Below are 14,306 nucleotides of genomic sequence, written 5' to 3' on the forward strand. Positions count from 1 at the left end.
TCTTTCTTTCTTCTCTTCCTTGCAGTGGCAAAATTTGCTCAGGAGCGAGTTGCACCCTTGGTGCAAAAAATGGATGAGAATTCAGAAATGGAAGACTCTATAATACAGGGATTGTTTGAACAAGGGGTCTGCACACTTTTACTTAATTTTCTTCGGAAAGTGACGTAAATCATATAGTTTTCTAGCTGTGCACTTTTCAGATTTTCAGGTTGAGTGATATAATTCAAATGAGCTAATTAATGAATCATTAAAAAATTTGGATTTCTCAACACCAGAGCAATTTTCTCTTCTTTTTTACTACATTATCACTCTCCCATCTTTTCCTGTAATAGTCTTTCCATCTCTACCACACCACACTCTTTATCTTTGAGTTCCCCATCTTCTCCCTCCCCTTCCCCTTTTTGCTCTAATTGTATAAACATAATTGCATAGAACTGACGTGGCTGATAAAGGGTATCAGGAGTTTTCTGTGTCCTGGGCAACCACAAGGACTTGTTTTGCAGGTATTGTTGTATCCTGGTGTTCATTCCTGGATTCAATTTGAGCCTTTCCTGCTACCAAAAGTCATTTTATACAATGAAAACTTTAAGTATTAGATTTCTGTTGAGATTGCAGTTGTTCTGGAGCATATAATCAGATTAGAGAGACTGGCCTGCATACTGCACGTGCTAGTTATTTCTTGCATGAACTATCAACTTCTGTGAATAATTGTTAGTTAAGGGTATTGAAGGAAAACAGGATTTGGAGAATGATCTGTAACTATTTAAATTCCGTGGGGTTTATTTTAATCTCTTACATATCAGCTTGGGATAATAAGTTTGATCTATTTGCTTTTCAGCTGATGAGTATTGACCTTGGACAAGAATATGGAGGAACTGGAGCTTCATTTTTTTCAGTCATATTGGTGGTAGAAGAACTGGCTAAAGTTGATCCAGCTGTATCTCTTCTTTGTGAACTCCAAAATACACTAACAAATAGGTTGTTTTCCACATATGGAACAGAAGAACAAAAGAGAACTTACTTGCCCAGAGTGGCAAAAGATACAGTGAGTCGAAGTTACTTTGCTAAAGTATAATATAGTATTTAATAGTTACATGTTAATGGGTTGGTTTTTTTGAGTGACTAAATGTGTGAACTTTGATATGCTGGTTAGTGCTGAGCTCTCTAGTGATACAGATAGATCCTGTCATCAGTAGCTGAGAGATAGAAGTGGAAAGGCACTTATTAGTTTCATTAAAAATTAATTTACTGTGGAAAAGAACTTTAAAGCAGTTGACTTTGAGAGACATGTAATTACATAGTGTTTCTATTCTTAACCTCCTTATCTGAAGCTTAGCTACTTTGATGCAATGAAGTGTTTGAATTTAAGAGACTTTAGCTGTTTTTTAACTATTTTCCTTGCAGAATTTGTCATCTGTTGTGCCTGAACGTTCAGTTAAAATTAGTTTTTCCCTTCAATTGACAGATAGGCAGTTTCTGTCTCACAGAAGCTGGATCTGGCAGTGATGCTTTTTCTTTGAAGACTCGGGCTGAGAAGAAAGGAGACTACTATATTATCAATGGCTCAAAGATGTGGATTAGCTTGGCAGAACATGCAGGAGTTTTCTTTGTGATGGCAAATACAGATCCATCCTTAGTAAGTTGCTGAAAAGTAGTTGAATTTCAGTGGCAGATGATGTATGAAACTACGGATTTGATATTAATAATCTGATGTTAAAGGTTAATATTCTTTGCACCTTTTCTTAGCAAACCTTTAAAAATATTTCCCAACAAAAACTGAGAACTTGCTGAGCAATTTAATACATTTCTTCCACCAGGGAAAATTAAAATGTCAGAATCATAATTGCTGAGGTGAAGAGCACAGCATGCATGGGTGTTGTTCTGTGTCATGGGAGAACAGGTAGCCTAGTCTTTCCCACCCTTCTGGCTTAACTAACAACTTGCTGCTGTTCAAAAATAGAGCTTAGGCTAAATGCACTGGAAAACTAACAGGGATACTAAAAGTGTGTTCTGGTAAAAAAAATACATATCTGAATATGCATGTTCCAAGTTTTGTCAGCAACTTTGATATAGTAGATTCAGGAAAATCAATGACAGACTTTAAAATCTACTATACAAATATAATAGAGTGATAATTGAATACAAACCTAAACTGTTTAAAACTTTTATCTTTTTTTAAACTTCTTTCACTGTCTCTTTTTTTAAAAATGGAACTTGAATATATTTATTTTTAAAAGTAAAATCTCAGGTTTTGTCTAAATAAGAGGGCTTTTTTCTTTCACTACATCAAACAGTTGAATGTCATGTTGCTTTCTGAATTTTTGTTCATTTCTACAAAAGCTGGTGGGTGATTTGAGTACTGCTTACAATGAAAATATATGAACTATATATAGTTAACTGTGTAGTTTTTATATTTGTTAACTGCTCTCCATTGCTGTACAATCTGGAGTTGCTTCTATATTCATGTCTATAATTTAAAAGAATTGTAATACATTATCTTCTTAAAATTAGAAGTTGGCTTTTAAATATTCAGAAGGAGACTAAAAGTCAATGCTGCTCTAAGGTTAAGTGACAGTTGCCATCAGTATAAACAAGAAAACAGATCAGAGTAGAATTGTGTACTGAAATGTAATCTCTGTACTAGCAGCTCCCATGGTGAGACAAGCTGTCACTGAGGTGAGATTGAAACAGCAGCCTCCTCTTTCCTTAGAATAAATTCTTCCAGGGGAACCACAGAGCTTTTCCTGCCTCTCAGTGTCACCCTCTTAGTGAGAGGAGGTGCTGTGGATGTTAGGGACAGGAAGACATGGAAACACGGCTGGGAACAACTAGCATGTCTGTCACATGCAACGTGTGTTGATAAGAGAACCTGCTGCTGTTCTGGCTGGGGGAGCAAGAGTGAGTGGTGGAAAGGAGAGAACTGAGAGTAAGAGTTACACAGAGGGGAAAAAGAGAAACTGACAGCCATCAGGAATCACTGTTCTGTTCTTTAAGAATCTCGTTTAAGACTTCAAAGATATGAAGGTGGTAAGCATGTATCTAGGAGATGCCAGGATTTAGGCTGGGTATACAAGCCTGTGTGTTGTCACAGGAGTTATTTAGTGTCCTGCCAAATCACTGCCTTAAGAGTCTTTGAGTATTCCAATATTCAAATCACTCTTTGAGCCTTCTGACAGCAGCCATCAAAATTATTTCAGACTACTTTATTAATTATATGCCAACTACCTCTAAAGTGGAGAGACAGTGATATCAATGTCCTCCAAACTGGAATCACAGAAGAAGGTGGACACTAGTTCTGGGTGTTGGATTAGGTCTGTTAACAGTATTTGTAGTCATGCTAGTGGATGGCACAGGGATAATTTACTTTCCCAATGATCCCTAGTACAAGCAGGTACTGCAGCCCAGTCTGTTTAATTTACATAATAACAGTCCTCTGTCTTGTCAGGAGAACTTTTAAGGTTCTGATTATGTTTTCCACATGGAATATATTCATAGGAAGGTATCCCTGGCCTTTATTTAACCATGATTGGCAGACATAGAGGGAACAGATGATGGTGCCAGTGTTTTATTTAGCAACATAGTATCAAGCAGGTGTAAAACTTCAGTACTGGAATGAGATCTTTAGACCACCATTTGGTGCTATTAATATAAAACCAGTTTTTGATTATTTTTTAATTCATCCTAGGGATACAAGGGAATTACATGCTTCATAGTAGATCGCAACACAGAAGGACTGCATGTAGGGAAGAAGGAGGACAAGCTTGGAATCAGAGCATCTTCAACCTGCCCAGTAACATTTGAAAATGTTAAGGTATTGTAGGTTGTTTAGTTATTGAAGCAGACTTTATGTATAATTGACTACATACAAGGAAAGAATGTTAATTCAATTCCCAATATTTTTCCCTTAAACGTACTGATTGAACTTTTTCCTTTTGACAAAATTCTTGACTTCCTTGAATTATAATCCAGTTTTTCTCAATCATCAGTTTATAATCACGTGTATCAGGGAATGTTCTAATCAGTTTATTTGGAAATCAAATGTCTAGTTTATATTTTATGTCTTCACTTACAAGGAAGGTTAAATAAAACATGTACACTGCTTCACCTGTGAACCATGCTGGCAGTTGCAGAGTAGAAGAGGAATAATTGAGTGGTTTTATTCCTTAGGTTCCTGAGACCAATATCCTGGGACAGGTTGGGCAAGGCTATAAGTATGCAATTGGATTGCTAAATACTGGCAGAATAGGTATTGCTGCACAGGTGGGTGTGTTTTTTTTCTTAATACTGCATCCAACCAGTATGTAACTTGAAATTTGGATTGAAATTTACAAAATATTTAAAGCCAGTAAGAATGAACAATTTTAAAAATACTTTATTAAAAAACTAAGTTGCCACTAGATGTCACCATTCCTGTATTTAAGTTACAGTAACAGTTAAACAAGCGTACATGGTGAAATTCTCTTTCAGTGACATAAGCAATATATTTAGAAAACATTAAATGGCAATTAGTTTGTCTTTGGTGGTTAACTTATTGCTGCTGAAATGTTGCAATATTTTTATCTGCCATTATTCATTTTACAAAGAAAATTGGCTTTGGAAAATAGAACACACTGAAATGTGTTATATTAATGCTTCCAGCCATGATTGTGTGTCAGCTTATTGTTAAAATAAATGTGTTTTTTATAATAAGATAAGTGTCCTAGTTCATTGCTGTGTTTGAATATTGCATCTTATGGCATCTTAAGGGAAAATATTTGCTGACCTCTGAGTTGTTTATTGTTAGAAGTGCTGAAGTTGATACAGATGTATAAGAAGATGACAAATCTCGTAATAAAGCTGATTAGCAGCAGACTGCATTATTTTCTTACTTTCTCTTCCCACATACTCATTTTCCTATGTATTGTGGGTTTTTTTTTCTAGAACCTTAAATGATTAAGGACTAGATGTCTGAACCCAGTCAGAGTCATGTTTTTATCATCTTGGGGCCCTTGACTTTCAGCTTAATGTGTGAGTTTATAAAAAAATACCCGTAAGCTGTTGTCATAGAATCATAGAATGGTTTGATTTGGAAGGGACCTTGAAGATCATCTAGTTCCAAACCCCTGCATGGGCAGGGACACCTCCCACCAGACCAGGTTACTCCAAGCCCCATCCAGCCTGGCTTGGAATGCTTCCAGGGATGGGGCAGCCACAGCTTCCCTGGGCAGCCTGGGCCAGGGTCTCACCGCCCTCACAGGAAATTATTTCCTCCTAATGTCTCACCTAAATCTCCACTCTTCCAGTTTTGATCCATTACCCCTTATATTCTCACTACAATCCTTTTCCAAAGCCCCTCCCCAGCTTTCCTGGAGCCCCTTCAGGCACTGGAAGGTGCTCTAAGGTCTCACCAGAGCCTTGTCTTCTCCAGGCTGGGAAGCCCCAACTCTCAGCCTGTCTTCATAGCAGAGCTTTTAATTTTACCATATACAGTTACTTTGCTTTCGATAGTTTTCATACCTTTAGTTTCCCTTTTTTTTTCTTGTTTGATGCTCCCTTAATCTAATTTCCAGTCTTGGTTTTTCACAGGAAAGAAAGCAGATAGAAATAATGTGTTCAGATGAATGTACTAATAGCTATATATTCCAAGATTTATGAAAGGCAGGGTCCTGTCTTTGCTATCTTGTTTGGAATGGAATACACTTCTTGAAATTTGGAAGTCATAAAACTACAAAACTAGTTTAGTTTCCAGATTTCATGATGTTTCTTTAGGCTAACAAATCAGGCACCAGTGTAGTTGTGAGTTACTTCTTTATAAGTGTTTCTGTGTAGTTTTCCTAGATGTTATCATCCAAGATAACAACTGTGTTCTGCTGTCTTTGCTGTTGAGTGAAGAGAGTGTGTGAAAAGACAATGGGTCTTCTAAAATTGGTCTCTTGAGTTGTTTTTTTTCCCTAGAAAATGCTGGAACAAATACTGTGTCTGATTCCACTATACTGATTTTCTAACTTCTGAAATAAATTACTAATTCTCACAGTCTAGTGTCCTCTATAAAATGAGAAATTATTTTGATTATGAAAACAGCTTTGAATAATCATTCAAATTATTTTTCCTGTAATAGTGTAATGTAGATCTATAGGTCTTTAGTTTACAGTAATTTTCTCATGTAATTAAGAATTTTGCCAGAAATGCTAAATATTTTTGCAATTGTTTTACTCATGACTTTTGTTCAAAAATCAGTTATAGTGTTTTCACAAATCCTTTGTTTTTACTAAAAAGTTTCTTTCAGGAATGGATTAGTATTGAATTTCTTTCAGGAATGGCTTAGTATGGAATAGGCTTACTCCTCAAATTTTTGGTGTGTTTGGGGTTTGTTTTGTCCTAACTCACCTCAATATATCTTCTTTCTTACAGATGTTAGGACTGGCACAGGGGTGTTTTGACCATACAACTCCCTACACAAAGGAGAGAGTCCAATTTGGGAAAAGTGTATTTGATTTCCAGGTACTTGTTAACGAACACATGGGAAGTTTCCTCCAAGACAGTGGTAGTTACCACAGCAGATGAAGTCAGTAAAATTAGTAATGTGATATGTGTCATTTCTGCTTCACTTTGGGTCATGTCTCTTACTTCTCAATGTTTGAGAAAATTTTTTCAAAAGAATTTCAGATGAACATTCACCTGTCACAGAAAATACATCAGTTCAGTGTTGTGTGCCCTTGCAAGTACCACATAAATTATTTAAAACTTAAAAAAATTATTAACAGATCTCCCTTTCCTTGATAGTCTATTCACTGCCTTTAAAATTAATAGACATGGAGCTCCTTTCTCTTCTGATTTTAATATCACAGTGTGTTGAATGTGTTCCAGTTTTTATGCCCTTTCATGAGGTGTAGGGGAAGGCCTTTTTCTGGAGACACTAAAAATTATACAAAGATGAGGAAAACTGATGGAATTATTCGATTTCCTGTATTATACAAAGCCATTTAGTTTCCATGATAATATCTGTATCTTAAAATGAGAGGGACTCTTTGTTGCAAAAATGATGTATAGTTTAATAAGGAAGATAGATAATTGTAATTACTATAGTCATTTTCTTGGTAAAAGAAACCTACATCGTGGATGAAGGGAAGGAACATTAGTACTACTCATAATTTATACAAATTTTAGGAAGCACTCACAGATATCTAGGAAATTATTGGAACTGTGTCTTTGGAATGGGAAATGGAATTCATAATTGCTGCATCATTTTGTTATTTTGACCTGCCTGTATATTTTTGCTAATTTTAGGGAGCAGTGTCAATGTTCTAATAAGATGGAAGTTTTCATTGTGTTTTACGAGCAGGTTAGACAACTAAATGTTCATTTTCAGTCATGATCATGTTTGGGTCTTCTTAAATAAACCTTTTCTTCTTAATACCTGCCATTTAGAGGTGAGCTGCATCACCTCTTTCCTTCCCCTGGAATCCACCCATCAGTCAAATTCTCTAGATTTTGATTCTGCTCCTGTCTCTTTTCTCATGGCTATGGGACATGGGAAGAAGTAGGTGTCACTTTGCTAGTTCTGCACTTGGTTTATGAGGTACTTTTTTCAAGTTTTTCTTAGTGAAGCTTCTCACGGAACTAGACTTGAGTGTGGGACTGTTCTCACCAGGCAAGTTGCAAACTAAAAACACAGCCTTGACCTCCCTGTGTCTCTGGTTCTGAGGAGAACAGGAGGATTTGGCTGAAATTTTCCTCAATATTCATGGCTGCAGATAGGTTCATGTTGAACCCTCCTGTCCAGATAGCCAGGCAAGATGTTCCCCAGTACTCCTGAATCCAAGAAGAGGGAAGGAGAAAATGGGAGTGCAACTCCTGAAAGGACTTGGGTAGCCCAGAGTTCTTCTGGCTTTGATTTCACAGATGGCAGAGAGGTGCGGAATAGTAGTCCATCTAGATTTTGTGTTTCTGTTTTAGGGGTGTTCCTTGGTGAAAAGAAATGTTCTTTGAGTCCTAGCTACTGGTGTGTCTGATTTGTTGGGTGCTTGTTCCAGGGGATGCAGCACCAGATAGCTCAGGTGGCCACGCAGCTGGAAGCAGCCAGGTTGCTGACCTACAACGCGGCCCGTCTGGCTGAAGCAGGAAGGCCATTCATCAAGGAGGCCAGCATGGCCAAGTACTATGCTGCTGAGGTAACCTGAGTTTCTTTGTTCAGTGGAGTTATTCTACTGCTGTTCACGTTTGGGTTTTTTTTCTGTTCATGCATAGCTTTTAATACATGTTTTGCTGTGAAATCTGTGGATCTGCTTCCATCTTGTTTCTCATTCTCAGTCTGGCGTATGACATTTAAAGGTATTAACTAAATAAGATTTTGAAAAAGAAGCAACAACATTAAAAGAGAGAGGGAGCTGGGATTTACACTCATCTAGAGAGATGTCATTTTCTCAGAATTCTCTTTTTGTGGCTGGAGAATTGGTGTGGGGAAACTTTATTTGTGACCATTTCAACTCTGCTGGTCGCAATCATGAGTCTTAATACGATTTGAAACTGGATTTCTTCTTCCTTTGTGTAATTGCTGTCTTGGATAGAGCCCAGCAGTGTGCATTTTCATAGTGCAGCATATGAGCTGTTGCAGTAATGGTGAGTGAATTCTGGATGTCCTCTGATTTAGAAAAATATCATTTTTATTCTAATATAACTTGCATAATTAAGAGTGATACAAAAATGTCAGTCCTTCCTCTTCCCACTTACTCTAGTAACTGCTTTAATTGCTGGTTTGTTTTTACCTTAAATAGATACAAAGAATACAATTTTCTACTATTTGTGTGAAGTTGAATACTGACTTAACTCTGAAACCCTTTTCATAGGTTGCAACACTGACAACCAGTAAATGTATTGAATGGATGGGTGGTGTTGGATTCACAAAAAATTATCCAATAGAAAAGTACTATCGTGACTGCAAGATAGGTGAGTAATAGTTTCTTAAGTACTTCCTGCAGCATTAGCAGTATTAAAATTTGGGGATGAAAGACTGGCTGTTGTTTTAAGATCTCTTCCCTGAGACTGTAATCAGCACAGATTCAAAAGCTCATATATGAGAAGGTAAAATTTTAGGTATTAATATCCATGGATGTGAGGCTAAATATTTAATTAGATACCAATAAAATACAGATCCACACATTGTGTCCTATTCTTTTAAGAAAATTCCAGTTCAAAAAATTGAAAATAGTTTCTTTTCAGAAAGTATTCAGATCTGAATCTATGTGGAGTTTTATTTTCAAGGCTTCCATGTTTACCAGTATAATCCTCAAACATAACAGTTTGACATTTTTAACAATATAACCCTTTGACTTTTATTGCTGATAGCATTTATAAATACTTAATTTTTGTTGGTTATTTAGGAATTGCTTTTCAGGAAAATGTCATTATGTTGTGCCAGGAGAAGAATGTTTTAATTTGCAGATCATAAAATATAAAAAAAATATTTAAGTAATAATTCTGTTCCTGGAACTTGCTCTGTAAATCTGCACTTCATAATTGTAAGTGTTGTAACTGAACTATTGGAACAACATCTTAGTCTCTCTTCATATACTCACTGTGGTTTTATAGTATTCTGATTTATTTTCTTACGGTTTCAGGTACAATATATGAAGGAACTACAAATATCCAGTTGAGCACCATTGCAAAAAGCATAGCACGGGAGTACTGAAACCATAAGGACTTCTCTACTGTTACCAGAAGTGATTCCACTGAACACTCATTGTGGATTACATGTTTATTTGTAATTATGAAAATCAGAAATAAGAATACATCGTCACAGACAAAATTGTAAGGAAAACTATGAATTCCCCATTTCAGGACAGTGTGTAATTCATGAGAAATCATGAAGTGCACATTCAAATCCAGGTCATGGGTTAAAAAAATCTCTGCCTGAGACACTCCTGAGCTAATACATGGGCTGAAATTATTTGCTTGCCTTCGGTTATGTGAACACTGCATCTCCACTTCCAAAGGGGAAGCAAAAGAAGTCAAATCTTTGGCTTGCCTGGTACAGAAGGTTGTGTTGCATGGCATGAAGCTGCTGTTTGTTCCTGCTGCCCTTTATTAGCATGGGGTACAGGAGAGGGATGAGGAAGGAGATGGAAGTGATGGGTTCCTCTCTCCCAGGTGGAGCAATGTCTGTGGAGCTGCTGTAATTGGAGTAATTTTTATAGCAGCCCTTAGTGTGTTCTTAAGTATACCTTGGTAATTAAGCCCTTCCAGCCCCAGATTTTAGTACTGAAAGGTGGCTAATGTCTACCTCCCTTTCCAGCCTTTTCAGCTGTTAAGGGTTTAATCTAAGAGCCTATTTATAGTTCTCCTTTCATAAAAGGTTGAGTTGAAATCTTTGTGAAATTGGGTTAAAAAATCTCTAGCAGTTCTGCAAAAAGACAGAGAAAGAAGCTAGGAAATAGGAATGCTGTGATGCTACCTCACAGTGGCCTTTCCACATTCAATGCATTCTACAAACTTTAATCCTCAGCGCCTTTCTGGGAGGTAGGGAGGGACTGTTAACTTGCACCTTAGAAAACTTGCTCCCTAGTTAGTGGTTCTCTACAAAAAGAGCAAAGCTTTTCTCCTTTTGAGAGAGAAACTGGGGAGGGTTGAGAAATACTTACTTTTTTTCCCTCTCTCTGTTTACTTTAAAATTAGATGTTTTGTTTACTGCAGAAACCTCTTCAGTGCTGGAGAACTAATTAACTAAGAATCAAGAGACAGCTTAATATATGAAAAATTATTATAATTGCTGTAATTGGCAACTTGTTTCAAGTGTTTTGGGGAGGGAAGGAATGGTTTTGGCTGACTTAGAAGAATCTCCTTTTTAAAGCTTGCTAGACTCTGATGATTCACTTTAAGTGGAGCTTAGAATGTTACAGTCAGAGACTCCTAAAGGATTTTTTTTATTATTTTTTTTTAGCAAAATTAGGGTAAATGACACTTGACAAGTTTGATTTTGTAAGCCAAGCAGACAGGAGTGCCTTATACAAAGAAACAAGCAAGAAGGAAAAGCACCATTAACGAATTTTCTGACTTGCTGTCAGCTTCAAAGGGAAGTAACTACTTTAGTGAACCATTCCCCCCACGTGCACTTTGCCTGTTGATCAGCGAAGAATTAATGTACTAATTATCCCTATGCCAATTAAAAAGCCACTCCCATACCAGTTTGATCAACAACTTTGAGATTTTAAAAAATACAAGGGTAGGAGGTTAGACTAGGTAATTTTTGAAGTTTTCTTCTTCTGTTACTGTTCTTATTGTTGTTGTTATTACTATTGCTATTATTATTACTACTACCACCACTGCAAAAAACCTGAAATACAGTAGTAGTTGGAGGCTTTCTTTCAGCTGAATTAAAAGGGCTGAGGAGATTGTTAGACTAGAATTAAGACTACAACAATTAACTACAGTTACTCTGCTCAACACAGTTGATCTGTGAGTCTGAAATGGTCATAACTGGACTGCAGAATGTTGGAATTAGCCTCATCAGCTACTCAGCAGTTCTTCTCAGAAAAGTAAGGTCAAACTTTAACTAATGTTACAGCTGCACATATTTCTCCTGTCTCAGTTTTATATGCTGTGTACTGTACACAATAACTTTTGAAAGAAATGTATGTGTTGTATTTGATTTTTGTCCACAAAAGGTGTTGGAGGAACATGCGCACAGATGAATTACAACCACTGAGTTTCTTTTGTTGTTATTTTCAAAGGCCACACACCTCTGTGGAGACCATTACCTATTCTCTGCCTCCAGGAACTTATTTCACCCCCTTAAGTCTGATTCCATTGCTGCATTAAGGCAGATGTTGACTTAATAATAAAATGACGGTGCTGTTGTCCAGGCTCTGTTAAGAGCTGCATGTGCTCCCATCACCCCATTCCATTTGGGACAAGCATACATGGATGGTCATAAACAGCATTTCTACATTTGACACTGTGGGTGCAGGACTGTTGGTGGCTGGCTACACCACGAGGTGTAGGGCTGCAGAGCTGGTGCTGTGAACACTGTGAGGCTTTCTGAGGTGAGGCCAGGACTCAAGCTGCTTTATACACAGTAAGTATTTGTATTAGTGAGTTTTCCCTTCCTATGCCCTCAGTCAGCCCAGTCAATCCTCTCAATTGCCCTGGAACAGCATCTTCAGTATCAGATGTTGCATCTGAGCTTCCCTGGTTGGAGGAAAAGACCTGTATTGAGAATGTATTAAAAAGTGCCTCAATTTTATATTTGACTTGATAACAATACTAATCCTGTATATCAGGGGATGGTTCTCTAATATTCTGTCATTTAAAATTTTCTCCAGATCTTGCAGTTTTTGTACTGGGAAATAATGACCCTCTGATCTGTCAGGTTTCTTTAGTAGTATCCTGGTTTCTGATAGAGGTCTGAGGCAGATTCCCACAGAAAGGTCTAATGGCTACTTGGGAGATACTGAAATATAACATTTTATATGCTGTTTTCTGTGCTGTTGTTCTTTCTTTCATATTTCCTTTTCCCCATATAAAGATTGTGTTAGAAGAGGCTTATGTGAAGTATAAACTAATTGTTCACTGGGTGCCTTTCACTGTGTAAAGAATTTTCTAATTAACATGTTATTGCATTTCCAGTTGCAAATGCTTTAGTGAGAGACACATTTCAGGTTATTCCTGCCAAACTGAGCTCAGTGTGAAACACAGGCTGACTTTCTGGAGCTTGCTTATTGAGTACACAAAAGGTGAAGAAATGTTTTCAGGGTACCCATGTGATAGATCTCCTAAGAGAATGACATGGAAGTGGTCAACAGCTACCACAAAGGCTTCATCAGTATTTACCTGTTGTGTTACCACTGTGCAGAGGCACAGATCAAGTGAGAGATGGGCACATGTTGTACGATTCCCAAAGAATTTTCACATGAGTTGTTGTTTTATGTCATTGTTTTCTCTGCAGTGTAGCCCCTTGGTGTAGGTCCAGGTGAGAACATGACAGGAAGTCTTTGCTCCTTTGGCTTTGACTCTCTAGAGTTACTTAGTGTGGTTGATTGAACACAGGTGAGAGGAAGCAAGAGTTCTTTCTCACACCAGAGACAGACATCAGTGGGTAGTGAATCCTGAGTTCCAGGCTAACAAACAGGGATTACAATAATTATTTCACTTAAATATGCCAGTTGTAAGAACAGTCGCTATAATTAGCAGTCCAGCTCAGTGGCATTGAGGATATTTCTCATTATCTGATACTAGAGACATTATTAAGCTGCTTTGAAACCTTGGCATTTATTATCCTCTCAAAATACTCTGTCCATGTGGAGTAAGTTTCTAATACATTAGGTGACTGGAACTAACCACTGTGTTAGCTCATTTCTGGAGCATTTAAGTCTTGATTCATATTGGTATGTTGATGTTCAGAAGAACATGCAATGCACAATGCAGCATTTTTTCTGATTAAATATCAATTGGCAGTATGCACAGTCTCAACAGGCAGCAGTAGCATTTCTACATATTCTTCTGTCTTTCAAGATAATCTGGATTTACACTTTTCTGAGACTATTTTTCCCCTGTGTGTTTTATTAGCTTAGGAGCTCCTAATCCTGGAAGACGCTTCCTGTAAAGCAATCTCAGGGTGACTTCACTGAGGATCCTGAAGAAGAGCAGCTCTCCCCCTGACAGGAAGCTGTGTCTCAATAACCAAAGTAACCAGCACTTTCAGAACTGGGGTTATTTAATATACACAGAGAGGACTTCTGAACATGCAGAAATGTGTTCACCAAATATTTTGCAGGTATCTCTAAAGAAAGGAAAGCTATCATAAGCTGTAACCACTGTCTTACAAAAATCTCAAATTTGCATAACAACAGGAAAACCTAAAATCTAGCAATATATCTCCACTTTGCAAGCCTCTGTATTTTTTGGGTCACCCAACCAGGAAATTAACATATATGGGTTGAATAGTAAATTCCGCTCTCTAACCAGCCAGACCTGGAGGCCCTACAGTCCCTTTGAAGTGTTGCACAAACCATTGTCACAACTTGTGACAGCTTTAAAAACATGTCTTCTAAATCCCCAGATAAGGTGGGGCTGCTTTGGGTGTGTTTCACAGAGGTGAGAAGTCAAGGTGCAGACATGAGCAAGGCTTCAAATGAGCTTTGCCTCATCTGTAGCAAGGGCTTGGAGGGTCATGGTGAGAATGCCCACCTGTGGGAAGAGCTGAAACTGCTTGTTGGGGTTAGGGCCAAATGTGAGTTGGCAGATAGAGAAGTGCCTTAGTGTTTGCCAGGTATGAGATGATTCTCTCCTCATGTAAGGAGGGAAGAGTGGAGCTGCATTATCATGGGTTCACG

At 37.6% G+C, this 14,306-nt stretch overlaps 1 protein-coding gene across 1 annotated transcript in view; it reads left to right on the forward strand.

Annotated features, from left to right (window-relative positions):
• The window catches only part of ACADSB (acyl-CoA dehydrogenase, short/branched chain), an 11,077-nt gene extending 1,326 nt beyond the window's left edge, over positions 1–9,751 (forward strand). The window contains exons 2-10 of the mRNA XM_009998088.1: positions 26–126; positions 839–1,045; positions 1,466–1,636; positions 3,686–3,811; positions 4,168–4,260; positions 6,391–6,480; positions 8,013–8,150; positions 8,826–8,925; positions 9,597–9,751. Of these exons, the coding sequence (XP_009996390.1) occupies positions 26–126; positions 839–1,045; positions 1,466–1,636; positions 3,686–3,811; positions 4,168–4,260; positions 6,391–6,480; positions 8,013–8,150; positions 8,826–8,925; positions 9,597–9,667 (1,097 nt within the window). The 3' untranslated portion in view covers positions 9,668–9,751. The remainder of the gene's footprint in view (positions 1–25; positions 127–838; positions 1,046–1,465; positions 1,637–3,685; positions 3,812–4,167; positions 4,261–6,390; positions 6,481–8,012; positions 8,151–8,825; positions 8,926–9,596) is intronic.
• The last annotated feature ends 4,555 nt before the right edge of the window (positions 9,752–14,306 follow it).

The sequence above is a fragment of the Chaetura pelagica genome, unplaced genomic scaffold (genome assembly GCF_000747805.2).
Source record: "Chaetura pelagica isolate M959 unplaced genomic scaffold, ChaPel_1.0 scaffold465, whole genome shotgun sequence".
Taxonomy (NCBI): Eukaryota; Metazoa; Chordata; class Aves; order Apodiformes; family Apodidae; genus Chaetura; species Chaetura pelagica.